The sequence below is a fragment of the Hevea brasiliensis genome, chromosome 3 (assembly GCF_030052815.1).
Source record: "Hevea brasiliensis isolate MT/VB/25A 57/8 chromosome 3, ASM3005281v1, whole genome shotgun sequence".
NCBI classification, from domain to species: domain Eukaryota; kingdom Viridiplantae; phylum Streptophyta; class Magnoliopsida; order Malpighiales; family Euphorbiaceae; genus Hevea; species Hevea brasiliensis.
Genome location: NC_079495.1, coordinates 3,021,918 through 3,039,853, shown reverse-complemented (window position 1 = coordinate 3,039,853; position 17,936 = coordinate 3,021,918). Strand labels below are relative to the sequence as shown.

The window sequence follows — 17,936 nt, the reverse complement described above, 5'->3', positions numbered from 1 at the left end:
TTTACTATGAGTAGTTTTTTTGTAATAATTTTTTCGGGTGTAATTGGATTGATAGGTAGATATATTTGAGATTGTAATAGATGATTATAATTATTGAAGATAGTGAAAGATGATATGCGAGGTGAATTACGTAAATATTATTGTTATGGATGTTTGTTTTATTTCTTTTATAATTTACATGCTTCTGTGGTACACAACATCCACGGATCTTTTTAAAGCTATCAAAATTTCATAGATAGAAAATTTGTTCAACTTCCTACTTTCTTCATGAAAATCAACTCCTTTTAATGTGTAGGGCTCAGGCTAAGAGAATAAAGTGAGAGAGAGACAATTTTCAAGTCAAATATCTCTTGTGCATTAGGAGAGAGAATCCAGTAAGAAGAACAATGTATATTTTAATTAATAAATCCCTGTGGATTTACCATATCATCACTTGGACGAAGATTTGGATGGAAAATGGAGTAAATGATTTTATTTTATGTCAAATCGAAATTCAATAAATTTTATGAAATATATTAAAGTTCAATGATATTTATGAAAATACTTATAAGTTCAGTCACTAGTGATAATTATCCATTAATTCACATTTAAAATATATGATTTTAATAAAATTTCAAAATATTTCAAAAAATATGATAATTTACGTATTTTTTTTAACGCAAAGAAACTTTTTTTTTTTTGTTAAGTTAATAAATTTTTCATAATTAATTATTTTGCGAAAAACAATATTAGATTACAAAAATCTCATGAGACAAATCATTAAATTTTTTTAAACCATCTTATTTTCTGTAATAAAGTAATTTTACTTTATAATTAAATCAAATAATCATAAAATATGCCTTGTTTTGTAGAAATGAAAGCTATGAAGGGAATGCGAATAAAATTACAAGAAAAGTAAAATTTTGAAAAGAAAGCTAATTATTTTTTTAACTAATTTTTTCCATAATGAAAGGATAAGTAAGGGAGTATTTTGATTGTTTTTTAGGCTTTGATAGAAAGAATGGTGAAAAGAGAAACTTATTACATTTTGATTATGATGCCTATAATGAATAAATAAAATCATATTAAGAAATAAAGTATTAGAGGGGAAAAATGCTATAGAGTGAAAGCATAGAAATTAACACAGTTTTTTACTCTTTTTAATTCTATTTGGAAAGAAAAAAAAAAAGACCCAAAATACTCCACACAAATTTTAATAATTTAAAACTTTATGTGTTCCTTGAATGCTTCCTTCTCTCTAGAATGTTGTTTCCCTTGCAACCCATTTAAGGGTTGTTGTCAGTCTTTCTTTGAACAGCAGTGGCCTTTTGCTTTTCTTTTCTTTGGTTTTTTAGATATTTTCCTTGTTAATAAATATAGTTATTCTAGATCCATGAATTTTTTTCATTGATGTACTTAGTTTTTTCTCCCATTTGTGTAGCCGACTTTCTATGGCTTTTGATTCTATCCTTTTAATGTGATTTCAAAGCTTGAAAAAAGAGTTATCTCTATATTTTCTTAAAGGTCATTGCCTTAGTTTATATGTTGGATAAGAAGATTTTCAAGCAAAGATCAAGGTAAATTTATGTGATGCCATCCATTTGTAGTTAGTAGAGAACCTTAGATCATCTACTAGATCAAAGTGTTTTCTACTCGTTTATAACATCTTCATAAAGGTAGATATAAAAAATCTATATTATTTATATTTTTATTCCCCAAATATTTATAAGGCCTTTTATTCTTCTTATAATTTTTTTTAATAAGTATAAATATATTAGGAATGACAACAGGTCAAGCTAGGGGCAAGGATCGCTCCCTCGTTCCCGCCTTACAGAAGTTTGGAGTCGGAGCATGACTTTCCCATCGGGGAGTAGGGCAAGCTGAATTTCCTCGTCCCCAATGCCTTTTCTTTTCATTTCTTATATTTTTTCATTTAATTTGTTATTATAATATAAAATTATTTGTAAGTTTTAAACATAATTTTAATGATATACTTATATTTTTTTTTATTAAAATTATAATATTTAAATATATAAATACATAAAAATAAAATTTTAATAAAAAATAATATTATTATACGTGACGGATTATGGAGATTCAAAGCAAGAAAAGGGTCTCCTATCCCGTCCCTCGAAGTTAGAGTGAATCGAATCAAGTTCGAGAACAATTGCCAATATTAGATTGATGTTCTTTATTTTAGGGTTTTATCCTATCCATACTTTCCTTGGATTAATGAAATCTTTAATCTTTTTTTACAAAAAAAAACTCACAACTATTTTTTTAACAAAATAAAAAATTATTTTTTTCCTTTTTTCTTATCGTATATATTTTTTTTATTGCAAAATAAGCTCATTTCATTGCAAAATAAGCTCAAAAACAACTAAGGTTTGTTTGGTGTAACTAATATTATGTTTTATGTTTTTTTTTTCTATGTTTATTTTCTAAATACGGAAACAAAAACTTAGAAACCAGAGAAAGTGGTTTCTTCTCTTTAGTTTTTATTGCCAATTAAAACACTACAATTGATTTTTTAGATAATTTTTATTTTTTTTAGGAAAATATATTTTTTTTATTAATTTTTCTCTAAATTATATTTTTTAATAATTATAATAACTTTAATAAAAAAATATGAATAAAATTCATTGATTAAAATTTTTTTACCATTTCTTTATTTTTAATAGTACTTTTAAATATAATGAAATTGATATATTTATAAAATTATTTTTAAAAATATGTAAAAAATACATGGTGTTTTTATTTATTTTACAATGACAAAAAAACATTCAAAAGAATTTTGATAAAAACAGTTTCTGTAAGAAACAATAATTAAAAAGCTTGAAACATATCCTGAGCTGCCGGGACCCTAAAAATGGCTCTCTAAAATCTGGACATACACGTGGACTGTAACTACCCAGCCAGATGGCGTCACAATAGAAGGCGCTCCACCAGAACCTAGCTCCCGCTCCTCTACCAATTTATAAACCACTTTCTTCTCAAACCCTAAGATATTCCATCTCTTCAAATATTTTACACTATCATTTCAGTCGCTCACTTCTAGAAGATCAATCATACTCTCTGCACAGAAACAATGGAGTTTTGGGGTAATTTTCTCTACCTCTCGCACTTCTCATTTCGCTTCGATCTCTCAAATGTGCTAAATGTTGTACCTTTGAATTTCCAACTTTTTTGCATTCGATTTTTTTTTTTAATTTTGTAATTTTTAAACCTGTGCCTCGAGAAAAGTGTATGAAAATATAGGAAATTCTATGTAAGTTGATATTTTTGATCTGTTCTTGGTTTTGTCTCGTTTTCTATACATTATGCTGTAAGTGGTTTTTTTTTATTTTTTTTATTTTTTATTTTTTGTGGTAATGTTCGCTTTCCATTGCATTGATCGGTCATTTTTGGTTGTTTTGGAATTTGATGGACTTCTTTGCCTCTGTTTAGTACTTTAGTATAATATTTATGTTTGTAGGCACTTCACAATGTTCGTGTCAATGGGTTAGTTGGGTTGATTGTTCATTAGCATCATTATAAATTTTTTCATGCTATTGCTTTGCATGATAGAGTTGCGACATATTGTAATTTGTTGCATCAATTTTTTTTTTTTTTTTTAAGAAAAAAACCTGAAACAGGTAGTTTTGTTGATGTTCATTTGTAGTATTGAATTTTATGTTTTGCCTTTTCATGGTTAGCGTTATCGCCGCTATAATTTATGTTGAAGCTTAAATTGTCTATGATTTGAGTCCTTTAAATTATCTATGAATGAAATTTGGTGGTGAGAATTAGGAAAAATTTTATTTTTGGTTCTTGTAGTAGTATATGATTGGATGCTGGAATCTTGGTTATTTAAGAATGACTCAAGTTTTTTTTTTTTTTTTTTAAATACGCAAGAAATTTGTACTTTATTTGACAATGCTAATATACTTGAATATACAGGTACTGAGGTCAAAAGTGGGGAGCCTCTAGTGATTGAAATTGGTGGTGACTTCATCTTGCATCTTTCACAGGTTATAGGATCTTTGTTCAAGATTTTATAAATCAATTTAGATTTAGATTTTGCTACCTTCTCCATGTTTGTTTTATGAAATACTTAAAATTGTTTAAATTTCGCTGTGCTGAGGACAGGCTTGTCTAGGCGAGGTGAAGAAGGATAAAGGAAATGAATCTGTTTTCCTTTATGCGAAGATTAATGATAAGAAACATGTTCTTGGAATGCTTTCTCCTGAAAAGTTTCCTCAGATATCTTTTGACTTGGTGTTTGATAAAGATGTTGAGCTATCCCATAATTGGAAAAATGGAAGTGTATACTTCAGTGGTTATAAGATTGCTCAAGCTGAATATCCTTTCTTTTTGTTTTTCTCCTGTACCACTTTCACTCATAGATATTTATATATGAAAATGTATTTACTGTTGCAATTTCTTATTTTATCACCATCATGGTTGTTGGTTTATTTGTTTTGCTTGTTTTCTCCTTAACTACTTTTTCTTGTCTTTTGATCACAAGTGACGATGATTCTGGTGAGTCATTACAATAGATATTTTTTTCCCCTTTTAAGTAATGTTTAATTCTGCATTTAATGATCTTGAGGGAATCTGACATTATTTTGTGTTTTTGAACGTTCAGAGCCCTTGTTTGAAATTGAAGAGGATCTTCCAGTTGCTACCAATAATGGTAGAGAAGTAGAGTTGAATTTTGCATCTATATATAAGCAGGGACACTTTTTTAATGCATTTCTTTTCTTTTCCCCCTTTTTTGATATTTTACATTTGTAGGGAAGCCTGAGTCTGAGTCTAAGAAAACAAAGCCTCTCATGGAAAAGACTAAACCTAATTCCAATGAGCCTAAGCAAAAGGTGAAAATCATAGAGCCGCACAAAGATGACAAACCTAATGAAGAGACAGATGAGAGTAGTGATGATTCTTCTGATGATGATGAATCCAGTGATGATCAGGTACTCTTATCTGTTTGTTTGGGTTATTTCACTTTGGTTGATGACTTCCACACCTCAACACTAGTATTAAAGTAATGGGGACACATATTAGTTTTAATTAGACTTTGGCTAGTATGGATATTTAGAAGATTGAATGCCATGGTGCATGTATCATAAGAATATTGCAATAATTTATCATTCCAATTGCTTTTATAAAATGGTGTGCTTTTGCTTATCATAAAACAATCACTTCATTATTTATTTATTTATTTATTTTGCTTTTCATTAGATGTAGAACTAGTCTTTCTACCATAGTTTCATGATAGTTGGAAACCATCATTTGATTAGCAGTTTTGGGTATATGACTATATGATTTATTGATAAAAAGAATTGTATTACTCTCTTTATCCACTTTCATCTGCTGTTTAAGGTTTTTGTGCAGTAATTAAGGAAGCTATTAAATCATATAAATAATAGCAAAATACTCCTTATCTAACTAAATTATCCGTTATCTCACTTAATTAAGAGAGAGATGAGGACCTGTTAAGATGGGTTTTAGGAAATTGTACAAATAGTTATTGTGTTTAGTAGAGAAGAATAAAATTTAAAAAAAAAAGTAATTAATTCTCTTTGATCTTCTTAAAACGATAAATAATTATAAACAAAACAACTTCTAAAAAATGACAGATAAAAGTTGATAGAGTTAGTATATATATATATATATATTTTTTTTTTTGCTTTTCTTAACTGACCAATAAATAACATTACCATTGCTTTACTGGTAATTTAGGCATTTCTTTCAAGTGAATCTTCCAATAAATTGATTATATTTTTCATTGATTAGGGTTTTTAGTTAGGCCATGTATGCTTGTTGGTTCTCCATCCTTTTCAATAATGATTTCCTGTTTGTAAAATTAGTTTGTCAAGGATTACTTGTTTTTAGTTTGAAAGTTATTCTAACCTTCTAGAATTCCCCATTATTCCTGTTGGTTTATTCTGATGGCTAATTTTTGCATATGGGAGCTAGTTGTGTGCTATAGAGTCACTATTTAACTAAGTTCTGCTAATTTTTCTTGGTTCCTTTCATAGGGCATGACAGCCAAAGGTGAGGATGAAGAGGATGACGAAAGTGATGATGAGGACGATGAAAGTGATGATGAGGATGAGGAAGAACCAACAAGAGTAAGAGTGCACTATTACACTATATCTTTTTGCTACGCGCTTGTCATTTATGATGTTTGAGTTTTGAAATGTGCCAAGCCTAGCATTTTACTTAATGTCATCCAACGAACATTTCTGATTAACTGTACTTGATTTCCTACAGTTGAAGGCTGAACAAGGGAAGAAGAGGTCTGCAGAACCTGCTAAAAAAATCCCCATTCCTGATAAGAAGGCCAAATTGGTTACTCCACAAAAGACTGGTTATTTTCTGTCTTACCGTTGTTCCATTAGTGAAGATGGATATTTCTATGGTTTGCTTTTATTGATTGTTGAGTTTTCTCATGATGCTTAAATTAGTCCTTAGATGGGAGCTATTTTGGTTGTTGTATGAGTGGTTTATACCTTTATTTAATTTTGTGTTTTGTTATTTCTTTTTTCTTATTTCAATGGAGATTTACCATTTTCAGGATTAATGATGTACTATTGTGGTCTTTTTTGTTTGCCTGCTTCAGGATTTTGGATAAACCTAAAAACATGTGCATGATTTAGACTGGTTTTCATGCAAGGTGTACACGCCTGTGTTACTGAATGCTCTTGCTAATTGTTTTTGCAGATGGGAAGAAAGTGGTTGGTCACGTGGCAACTCCTCACCCTTCAAAACAAATTGTAAAGACTCCTGCTAACAAGGACCAGAAAAAGGAGCAGACTCTGAAATCTTTTGCGTGTGCATCTTGCAATAGGTAAGTTTCCGTGCAAAAGCTATTGAAACTGTTATCTACCGCACTAGAGCCTTATATTAATTTACCTTTGCAGGTCATTTGGCTCTGAAGTTGCTTTACAATCTCATACGAAGGCCAAGCACAGTGCTGCACAGTGAGGGACGGAGGTGTATTGATTTGATGTTTTTGTGTTTGTCACATAAGAGACTGTTAGATCTAGTAAATTTCGAAGGAAAGATTAGTATAGTATATTTTTAGTTAAGCTTTGTTAGGTATCTTTTGTGGATCGCAACTGTATGGTCAACACATGTTGGATGATGACATGAATTGGTGTCAATGTATTGTTGTGTTGCATTTGTTGGCTATAGCTGAAATCTGAAATCAAGTGCCCTGTTGTCTTGTTTCACCTTTGTGGCCACACGGTCTATTGAACCCTGGAGCTATCTAGAGTCAGTTTGGGTGGTGTAATTTTGCGCTCAAATGGTTGAATTTTATCAGCCAGCAGTGGACCAAATAAGCTGGGAATGAATGGATAGCTCCATTTTTAAATGGCAAATGGATGGAGTCGACCTTGTTAAAGTTTATCTTTGGCAGGAGGTTCTCATCATCATTGTTAACTTGCATTCAATAGCAGCGTGTATGCTGTATGCATCTGCTAATTAAGCAACCTTCAGTCATTTCATGACTAGATGGCTACATCAAGCATAATTGTGATAGCTGTTATTCTAGTTTAACCGGTTAAGATGAATCCTCGTTGGCGTTTACTAAATAGGATGTTGGCATTCGGTCAACAATCCATGTTGGATTGAGATTTCACTGGCCAAGGGCAAGCGGAACTAATAATAGAAGGGGCTGGTAGCTCTTCTTGAGAGTTTTAAGGTTGAGACTAGAAAATTTGTCTTCCGATGCTGCCTCTTGGCCACGAACCTGCAAGGCATTTCGGCCAAGTTAAGAAATGTCTTGATTGAAATACAATTTCACAATCCATCTCTACCTGCAGTCCCGGTTCTCAACTCCTACCTTTTGAAACACTTTCAAGTCTAACCAATAACTGGGTTTTTACGATGAAACTAGCAGTACAAAGGCAAACCACTGGACTACATTAAGGTTTGTTACTGTTTTCACACATCAAAGTGTAAAACGGGAAGAGTCATTTAACACAACACTTCAGACAGCAGCGAAATACAGTACAGACTAGTTGCAACCTTTTGTTCATGTAAAACTTCAAAGTAATCTTCAAATACAGAAACCCAGTTGTTTTGGAACCTATCTTTTCAAAACCAAATTCCCCTTCAGTTAACTACCAAATTCAAAACAAATTTCCTGGTCATGTAGACAGTGTTCCCATAATAAGATAAATACCTGGATGGCGAAGTTTTGATTTAAAAAAGAAGAAGAAAAGAAAGAAAAACAATTCAAGACTAAGCAAGCAAGGTTTTTTTAAATGTATTCTTTTGGTCACAGCTCACAAGCTCATTCACATGATGCCAAACCAAAGACAAATATATCAAAAAATCTCAACGATGTTTTAATAGCTGAAAAAAAAAAATAGTTGCTGCTCACATTCCACAAACTTAATGTCTAAACAGTAGTTGGATCTTGGTATGGCAAAGTATTATGTCAGGCGTTTCCCCCTTGTATATTAGCTGTTCTCTTGATTTTACAAAAGGTCGAGGGACTTTCTCAATCCTTCCACAACACTAGAATCCTGCAAACACGCTCTGCAGATAAACAGCCAACCTGTATACAAATATCATGGTAAGCTGCAATAAAAGATTGAGGCTGATCCTGAGATGCAGGAAAGCCTGAACCTGCAAAACTCATAAAGCATGTAAGATAAGCTTTGAAGGAAAATGATTTGTAACAACAGAAGGCCATGCCAAATCCCTGTAAAAATTAATTACCCATGCCTGCCTGCAATCGACTATAAGGAGATAGGTAAACTGAGCAGATAAAGCCTCCTCCTGTGTTCTTTTAGTTGGAAATGGTATTGCAAAGAGTTAAAAAAACAGTACCATCTCATCAAAAGAATATTTAAACACCTCTTTTGGGATTTCAAAAGAAAACAAATAACAAAAACTGATTTAGTTTGGATGATTTTAGAAGGGGAAAAAAATTCATTTAAAGGTCCAAAAAACCCTAAACACCTTGCAGAACAAAAAGAAGATTTGAACCTGTAAGGAATATGAAGGACTTTTCCCCCCATTTTTTGGTCCATTTCCTTCTCATTTTATTAAAATTATTTTTTATATCTCTTCCTTTTAATCTATCAAGCAGTTATAAGGAAAAGTTATTCACTTTCATAACACATGACAGTGAACCTGTACTCCACCTGCATAGTGGAAATGGCAGTAAGCTATATTTTCTAGATGGGCCATCTCATCAAAAGAACAGTTGCAATCACTTCATGTTTAAGAATAGAAGGCCTTTTAATATTCCAATATGTAGCTGAGAAACAAACCCGAAGATTCCAGGGGGTCAGCATTTACATCCACCGAGATCCTACCGAGGATCATCGTAATGACCTCCATTCTTTGCATCACCATTGCTGTTCCTGTCATTGTTGAGATTTTGGCTGTCTCTATTACCAGATTCTGTCTGTTCTCTCTCCCGGTTCCACTGCTCAATCTTAGCCCTTCTTTCAACACTGCTCTCTCTAACAGGAGGACTTCTATTCCTCCTTCCAGCAGGACTTCTGCTTCGCCCTCCTCTGCGTCCAGGACTTCGGCTTCTATGCCTCCTGCCCCTCTCATGTTGATGATCCCTATCATCATCTAGTCTACCAGAATTGCGGCTATTGTGAGAGCGTTCTTCATAACCACGGTGCCTGCTAGGGCTATGGCTTCTACTGCGGCTACGTCTTCGCCTATTCCGCCCAAATAAGCGCCTCCTTAACTCCCTAAAATTGTTGCATACAAAAGTTAAGTACATAAACCATCTACTTCTGGTGTTGCTGAAGTAATATGCAGCATTCAAAAAAAAAAAAATCAATTATGTATATATACATATATATAAAGCTGAGTTCAAAAACAATGACACACCAGCTGTTAAGGTGGTACAAAATTTGCCGTGTGGAAATTTTTTTATTTATAAGAAAGGAATTCTTAAATGGTTTATAAATAGATTTAATGAGTTTCTTAAATTACATAAATAGTATGGCCTAAGTACGACTTTCACATCAATATGATTTCGTAAAAAATTATAATTAAAAAAAATGGAGTGGCTTAAGGACTACTGACACCAAGTCACCTGCTAATTTTCTTCAGATGCATGAAGTTGCAGTAGCCACCTCGATTGCATACATTTTCCTCATACTGCCTACATGTAGCTTCACGGAAATCCGTAACAGGAGAGAAGTCAACAATGATTGGGCGCCCTAATATAAACAGTGTTTATGAAACATCAAGATATGTTTCGATTTCATACCAGCAATACTATTAATTCTAAGCAAAATGAACAGTAACATCATGGAGAACAAAATTGTAAGAGCGAATAGTGAATAAAAAACGAATTATACTACTTTTCAAATTGAAGGAAAACATACATTTGCTTTGATCACGAAATAATACTGACATTTTAATGCTTCAAATTACCAAGGAAGTAATTTGTCCACTTACAAGTTACAAAAGATACAAAGCTGAATACAACCAAAACTTTGTTAGTTATGTTACAAACACATGAAGTTAATGCATGAGAAATCTATGCTATGAACGTTGTAAAATCTATTTGCAAGTATAATATTATTCACATAAAAAAAAATGAATGTTAAACAGACATGAATCTCCAGGAAAGATGATAATTTCAGCAGTCAAAATTGAGTTCAAACTAGAATCATAATTAGCAGATCAGCTTAACACAGTACCTACGAATATAATTTAACAATTCACCAATAAAATTCATAATTCTAATGGTCATAGAAAAGCCAGGAATAACCTGCATAAAACCTCCCATTTAGATTGTTAAGGGCATTCGCTGCGTGTTCTTCTTCTCTGAACTGAACATAAACATTACCCACCTGCTCAAAAGTTGAAACAACACATTTAAAACAAAAAGCAAAAAATAAACTAAAAAAAACTAAAAACAAATTGAGAGAGAAAGAAAGAACCATGTGATCAGCGAGATTATCACAGATATTTAAGCTCTCGATGTCTCCATATTTGCTGAGCTCCTCAAAAAGATCCTGATAGAAATCTTCGAAGTGATCTTGTGTCTTGCGGGGGTCAAGGGACTGAGATTGCGCTGAAGGATCTACGCCGGGAGTGAGCATATCAGGGCGCTGGTACATATTGGAGAGGAGAAGAGTAGGGCTGATGCTGGGCTTAGTGTGAAGCCTAGAGCAGCGATCGCCATGCCTGCAGGCTCCGATCTTAAAGTAGAAAGGACAGTTCACTCTGTCCTTCTCCGTTCCGAATATGGAGGCCAAGTGCTCCGCCATGATTCTTGTTTTTCCCCTCTTCGATCTGTGTAGGGTTTTGCAGAGAATCAGATCTACCTATAGTATTCTGATTTTAAGCCCGGCAAAGGGCAAATATTGAAGGAAAATTTACTATTTAATTTTTTATTTTAATAAAATTAATTATTTAATTTTTTATTTTAATAAAATTAATTATTTAATTTTATTATTTAAAAAAATATATTAATTATTTTTATACTTTTATTTCATTAATTTTTTAATTCTCCTAATGTGAAGATGATAAAAATTAAAATATTGACGAAAATTATCAATCTTGAGTTCAATTATTACTAACACTTTATCATATCCCACATTTAATTTTTAAATTACTCAAATTTGTCTCATATTTTATTGTTAATATATAAATCTATTTAACTCTATGTTATTTAATTATTAATAATTTAATTGTAAAATATATTTTTATTAATAATTTATATTAAATATATATTTTATATTTAATTATTTATTTATATAATCAGGATAAATTTAAAATTAATTATTTTTTAAAATAACTTTTTTTCATATTAAAGTTATTACCAGAGTTATGCTATCAGAGCTGTAAAACCTTAAATTCAAACATGCTAATATTTTTAAATAAATCCATCTGATCTAGGGCTTTGTAAGCCGTTGCCATTACACGAGATTTTTGAAACCAATTCATCTTTTTCAATTGCCAAAGGCTATTCAAATCTTAGTTCAGTCCTGCTATTTATTTAGGGGTTACAGCATCGATAATTTTGAGTAAATCTGATTCACCAACAAACATGAAACTTGAAATCTCTCCTAGGAATCTTTGATTTTCTATAGCATAGCATGTAGTTCGACACATCATGGATCTACTAAACATAAAACTTTTTTTATTATAACTCTTCTTATTCTTCTCCTTCTTTGCTCTTTTCTTATCTTTCCATTACTTTTCTTACTTTTTCTTATCCTTCCATTATTAAAATCCAAACAGGTCCTAAGAGTTCAAACTTCTGATCGTGCTGATATTAGTAAGCTTTGGACTAGCCACCATAGCCTCAAAGGGAGGAATTGGATTCTGAGAGGCTTTTGCAATCATAGTAGAGCAATTTGCCCGTTTAGCGCTGCTATGTCTATCAGATTTTAGGCCATGGACTTCATCTTATTCGCATGTGGGGATTGGGCATAGAAGCCAGATCCACTTGCTCTTGTTGGCTTCATCTATTTTACTTAATTAATTATCGTGTTTCATTTGTTTAATTATTCCTTACATCGCAAGGGTATTAGCCACTCGTAAAGACGCCCCGGAACCACAAAGAGAAGTAAGTAAACAACTAATATTGATATTCAAAGCAAAACCATTCACCAAGATTAACATTATCATTTTCCGATTAGAAAAAGCTACACTCGATCTAAGGTTTTGGTGGAAAATATTCCAATTTTACAAAAACCATCGCTATAATACTGTCCAACCTCAGAACAAAACTTCTGTGAAAATTATTGGGAAAAAGGTCCAGGGTGAACCCATTTTACATAAAACTTATTCACTTCAAGTAAAACTTCCACTGCTCAGATCCAACATCACAGCCTGCAATTTCAGATTCTAATAGGGCTCAACAGGTTTGCGGAAGTTTGCTCCAGCGTAAACAGCTTCAGAGCCAAGCTCTTCCTCAATTCGCAGGAGCTACATGCGTAAAAGGATGTCAAATAATTAGACAAATTATACATGGAACAATTTTTCATAAGTTAAAAACAAAATAAGTGAATTTAGGAAATTAACCTGATTATATTTTGCAAGGCGCTCAGACCTGCATGGTGCTCCTGTCTTTATCTGACCCTGAAACAAAAAGGAAGACGACTCGGAAAAATTAAAAATGGAAAGGAACAAACTCAAATTGTAGTAATGCAAAGGTCTTAAGTCTTTTTTCCTGATAATTTGATTACCGTGGCCAAACCAACTGACAGATCAGCAATGAAAGTATCCTCAGTTTCACCACTGCGGTGGCTTGCCATTACACCCCAGCCAGCTCTCTTGGACATCTTCACAGCTTCAATGCTCTCAGTCACAGACCCAATCTGATTAACCTGTTTCCATAACACAAGATATAATCAATTCTTGTTTCTTCTAATAACCAAGGGTAGAAAAGCTCCAGTGAACCATTTTAAGAAAAGTCAGATGATACCTTGAGAAGGAGAGCATTGCAAGCTTTCTCTTTGATAGCCTTCTCAACCCTCTGCAAATAAGAACACGATCATCAGAGAGGTCCAAAGAAAAAGGGGAAAACCCATTCTTAAAATGTTATTATTTGATTAGACTATATATTCAATGAATTCAGAGAATTCTCCATTAAACAACAAAATATAGCCCAAGAGGGCTGGAGAAAATTTATCCGACCTTAGGATTGGTGACTAAGAGATCATCTCCTACAATTTGTACTTTCTCTCCAATTTCACTAGTTAGCTTTGCATAGTGTGCCCAGTCATCTTGGTCAAATGGATCTTCAATAGATACAATAGGATACTCAGCTACAAATGACTTGTAGAGGTCCTTGAGAGCTTCACCTGAGATCTTTTGCGAACCATTATTGTTCTGCACAAACAGAATCACAGGAAAGAGAAAGGGCGCAGTCAGAGAACATAAAAATAAAGAGTTTTGCCGCTTATAAATTCCTTCAAAATTCACTACAATTTATAATCCGATCCGTCAATAGGGATTTTTAGTAAAGTACATACACATGCACAAACTATGTAAATGAGCAGCAGACATAAAAATTGACCAGAACCAGATGGATTTGTCATCTCACAATGAGTTATACCCAGTGATACTTAAATGTCCAGCCAAACTGAAGCAATGCTACAATCAGTAGGCCAATTTGAACAAGCCAATATTTCAAATGCAACAATAACAATGGCAGCGATTATCCTGACCTTTAGAATGAAGTTAAAATATTGCAATTTAAAATATCAGCACGCCATTAAAAACTCACCTCTTCTTTGAAGTTCAAATCATATGTTTGATCTGAGCCATAAAATTCCGAAGCAGCAACATCCATTCCAATAACCACCTAATAAAATTGTGGAACTTTTAGCATATGGCATCCTGATTATATCAATAGGCTACAGAAAAATTAATAATGGAGATGAAAGATAAAACTCACTTTTCCTGTGTAGCCAGCTTTAGCAATGGCAGTCTTGAGCAACTCAAGTCCTTCCTTGTTTTCCTGAACATAAGCCAATTTGATACTGTGAGCATACTAGTTGAAAAAAAATGATAAAGCAAATGCAACAAAACTTAAATCATGAAATTTCACGAAGCTAAGTTTCACCTGAATATTAGGAGCAAAACCACCTTCATCACCAACATTTGTTGCATCCTGACCATACTTCTTTTTTATCACAGACTAGAAAATGGGAAGGAGAACAAAAAAGGTTAAATGTCAGTGGATAAACATTTGTAACCAAATATTGAGTGCCGGAGCAAATTTCATGACAAAGAAGATGTCAGTAATAGGGACATCATGTAGGAGTAAGAAGATGACAACACATATCAAACAAGATTGTACACAGGGTTATATGTGACTTCGAGAGGGTAATTATACTGTCATCTCATCATTATGCTCTCAAATTGCAACAGCATAGACAAAGAATTATAAAGGAAACAATAGGTACGCAAAAACAAAAGCAACAGTTAAATTGGAAGAAAAAGTGAAGAGATAACCAACCTTCAAGTGATGGTATACTTCAGCACCCATCTTCATAGCTTCTTTGAATGAAGAAGCTCCCACAGGAAGAATCATGAACTCCTGAAGACAAGAGAGCGTAAGAATCTAAATTTTTAATGAGTATCTTTCGAGGATAAGTCAAATGCATTATTGAGACATGCCTGCATAGCAAGTTTATTTCCGGCATGTGATCCACCATTGATGACATTGAAAGCAGGAACGGGCAACACCAAATTCTTGTTACCAGCGAGGTTAGCAATGTGCTGCAAATAAAAGACACATTATCAGGGTTCTTCCATGAACAGGATAAAAGGTTTTATTATAGCCCATAACAAATACTGAACGCCATTCAGCACAACCAGATAACATAATTCATTCCCACAAAACATTGTCTAAACAACCCTAATGGTAATGACATTGGTAAATCGATCAACCACTGCCGCCACATATATCAACAAAGTAGAAAGGAGTTAAATAAATGGAGAATATACCTTGTAAAGGGGAATCCCCTTGACATGAGCCCCAGCCTTGCAAACTGCAAGAGACACTGCCAATATGGCATTTGCCCCAAGCTGCAAAAGTCACAAATACTTGTTGCAGTCAATGAAATTCCCAACAAAACTACGAGTGAACAAAAGCACTCTATTAAGCTACCTTTTGTTTGCACCAACCCCACTCATTTACAGTTCCATCAAGTTGTTGCACCATGAAGTTATCAATCCCAACCTGATCAGTTGGGTCCTGCACAAGACGATGGTAAGATTAAAATAAAAAAGTTGCAGCTCATAAGCATGAAGAAAATATCACAAGCTTCCCATTATCTAATTTAACATTAACTTGCTCTTTACAAAAATTTCACTTGGAGTGACCAAGAACCAAATTCAGGTTGAAGGGGAGTTAAGTAGGAGTACTTACAAACCCAATATTTATGAACAATAAAAACAGTCACAAAACACAAATGTCTTTCATGAGGAATAATGTGGCAGCAACTAACCTTGCCAACCAATGCAGGGCCAATAATAATGTTAACATTCTCAACAGCCTACAGTACAAAAGTAAACCCAGATCAGGAAATGACTCGACTCTACTGAGATTAGACATAATAAAGAGATAGGCAATAGTTTACCTTGGAAACACCTTTTCCAAGGTAGTCTGATCCTCCATCCCTTAGTTCAAGGGCCTCATAGATCCCTACAATTAACAAAAAGAGACATAAATTACACCAAAAAAAGGATTTAGAGCAGACCATGTATGATTGATCGTCATTTAGCTTACAAACTAATTATGAAAACAATAATCAATAACGTAAACACGAAATGAATCATAGTTTAGATAACCAAAAGTAACATACCAGTGGATGCACCACTTGGAACGGCGGCTCTTGCCAAATAACCATCAGATAATTTCACATCAGCCTACAAAAATGGGAATCAAACCGATCAGAATAAACACTCTAGAGAATTCAGATAAACCAGCTAAGATTAATCTAAAAATCTTACCAGCACAGTATAAATTTGTGTATCGCCTAGAAGTTATCGAAAATGAAAAGCAAATAAAGAGAGAGAGAGAGACAGAGAGAGAGATGTTGAGAAACAAACCTCAACCGTTGGATTTCCACGGCTGTCGAAGATCTGTCTCGCCCTGACGGAGACAATGGTAATCGCCATGGATAAAAGCTTGGTTGCGTTAGATCTAGAGAGGAAGAGAAGGAGGAATTGAGTCTGAGAGGGCAGCTAGAGAAAAGTAAAAAGGGCAATCAATGAAGTGAGTCTAGGAGGATATTTGTAGAGGATTTTGGGTTAATCATAGCCGTAGGATCAAAATGAATGGTATTGGAAAGGGAGAAATTCTATGGATATTCTCTTACAATTTTCGATTTTTAGGTTGTTTTTGAAAAGCATATGGTCTTGGCAAAAGCAAATGGTTTGCGGGGTAAGAGCATACGGTTTTTTTGCAGTAGCAGTTGGTTTGGCCAAGTGTCTAATCGTTGGATGAGAAAAATAAGATGTTTTACTTAGTAATTCTGGACAAAGACAGACTTTTTCTTTTCACATGAATTAAAAAAATTTAATTAATAATATAATTAAAGCTTTTTTTAAAAATTTTTTTTAATGATGAAATATTTAATTTAATCAATTTAATTTACTTTTAATATTTTATCTAATTTAATTTAAAATTTTTAATTTAAGTTTAATTTAATTTAAAAATTAAAATTTATGGTTAAATTTTTTTTTTTATTTATATAAAAAAATAAAAAATTTAATTTCTTAATTTTGAGATTAAATTTCATAATTTCTTTATTTAAGTCAATTTTTTGATTTCTTGATTTTTAAAAAAATTGAATTTAAATTAAAAATTTGGGTTTAAATTAAATAAAAAAAAATTAAAAATTAATTAAATTAAACTTTTTCAAAAAATACAGTGTAAAATTGAGTTTAAGCCTTTTTTATGTATCATTTACTCATATTATTTTATTACAAATTAAATAATTTATATTATTAAATTAGTAAATTAATAAATACATTATTAAATTATTAGCATTTTAAAAGAAGAAGTGACTTATAATTTGAAACGGACGAAGAAGAAAAGTAAGTATATTTCTGTGGAATGAAGGGAGTATTTTTTTTATATATATTCTTCTTCTCTTAATAGGTTTGCTTCTATTTTTATATGATTAAAAAAAATATAACAAATATAATTAGGACAATAAATTTTATTTAGTTTTTTAATAAACTCTTCACTTATATTATTATATTGAAAATTAAATAATTCATGCTATTGAATTATTCTTGTAATTAATAAATTTAAATTTTACTTTTTCAATACACATTAAATAGGGGCATATTAATGAATTAATAAATAAAGTACTATTGTAAAAAGAAAATTATTTATAATTTGAACATATAAAAAAATGAAAATAAGTCTATGAAATTGATGGAGTATAATTTACTTCAATTGAAATATAAATTTTAAAAATTAATATTTTAAAAATAATTATAAAACT

The 17,936-nt window shown here is 32.2% G+C and overlaps 3 protein-coding genes across 5 annotated transcripts; 1 reads left to right on the top strand and 2 right to left on the bottom strand.

Moving 5' to 3' along the window:
• Positions 1-2,936: 2,936 nt before the first annotated feature.
• Positions 2,937-7,199, top strand: LOC110663700 (histone deacetylase HDT1). Its single transcript, XM_058143610.1, has 10 exons — positions 2,937-3,080; positions 3,919-3,989; positions 4,108-4,320; positions 4,485-4,500; positions 4,607-4,654; positions 4,756-4,934; positions 6,003-6,095; positions 6,238-6,334; positions 6,688-6,814; positions 6,888-7,199. Exons 1-10 carry the CDS (start codon positions 3,068-3,070, stop codon positions 6,949-6,951), a joined length of 921 nt encoding a protein of 306 aa, XP_057999593.1. The 5' UTR covers positions 2,937-3,067; the 3' UTR covers positions 6,952-7,199.
• A 1,008-nt stretch (positions 7,200-8,207) lies between these two features.
• Positions 8,208-11,317, bottom strand: LOC110663701 (splicing factor U2af small subunit B). Of its 3 annotated transcripts, none has more exons than XR_009147516.1 (6): positions 10,899-11,317; positions 10,727-10,808; positions 10,043-10,169; positions 9,255-9,692; positions 9,092-9,125; positions 8,208-8,533 (listed from the first exon to the last, which is right to left on the bottom strand). XR_009147516.1 is itself a non-coding variant. In XM_058143609.1 (5 exons), the coding sequence occupies exons 1-4, from the start codon at positions 11,226-11,228 to the stop codon at positions 9,296-9,298; spliced, it is 936 nt and encodes a 311-aa protein (XP_057999592.1). In that variant the 5' UTR covers positions 11,229-11,316; the 3' UTR covers positions 8,208-8,533; positions 9,255-9,295. The 3 variants fall into 3 exon arrangements, 1 of the variants encoding a protein (XP_057999592.1); XR_009147515.1 differs by having other exon boundaries at positions 8,698-9,125; positions 10,899-11,316; XM_058143609.1 differs by lacking the exon at positions 9,092-9,125 and having other exon boundaries at positions 10,899-11,316.
• Positions 11,318-12,533: 1,216 nt separating this feature from the next.
• LOC110663699 (enolase 1) lies at positions 12,534-16,871 on the bottom strand. The gene is made up of 16 exons (XM_021823097.2): positions 16,531-16,871; positions 16,284-16,347; positions 16,059-16,123; positions 15,927-15,974; positions 15,587-15,673; positions 15,424-15,504; positions 15,094-15,195; positions 14,933-15,013; positions 14,537-14,611; positions 14,369-14,431; positions 14,198-14,275; positions 13,606-13,800; positions 13,394-13,444; positions 13,155-13,295; positions 12,991-13,047; positions 12,534-12,894 (listed from the first exon to the last, which is right to left on the bottom strand). The coding sequence occupies exons 1-16, from the start codon at positions 16,597-16,599 to the stop codon at positions 12,814-12,816; spliced, it is 1,338 nt and encodes a 445-aa protein (XP_021678789.2). The 5' UTR covers positions 16,600-16,871; the 3' UTR covers positions 12,534-12,813.
• Positions 16,872-17,936: the final 1,065 nt, after the last annotated feature.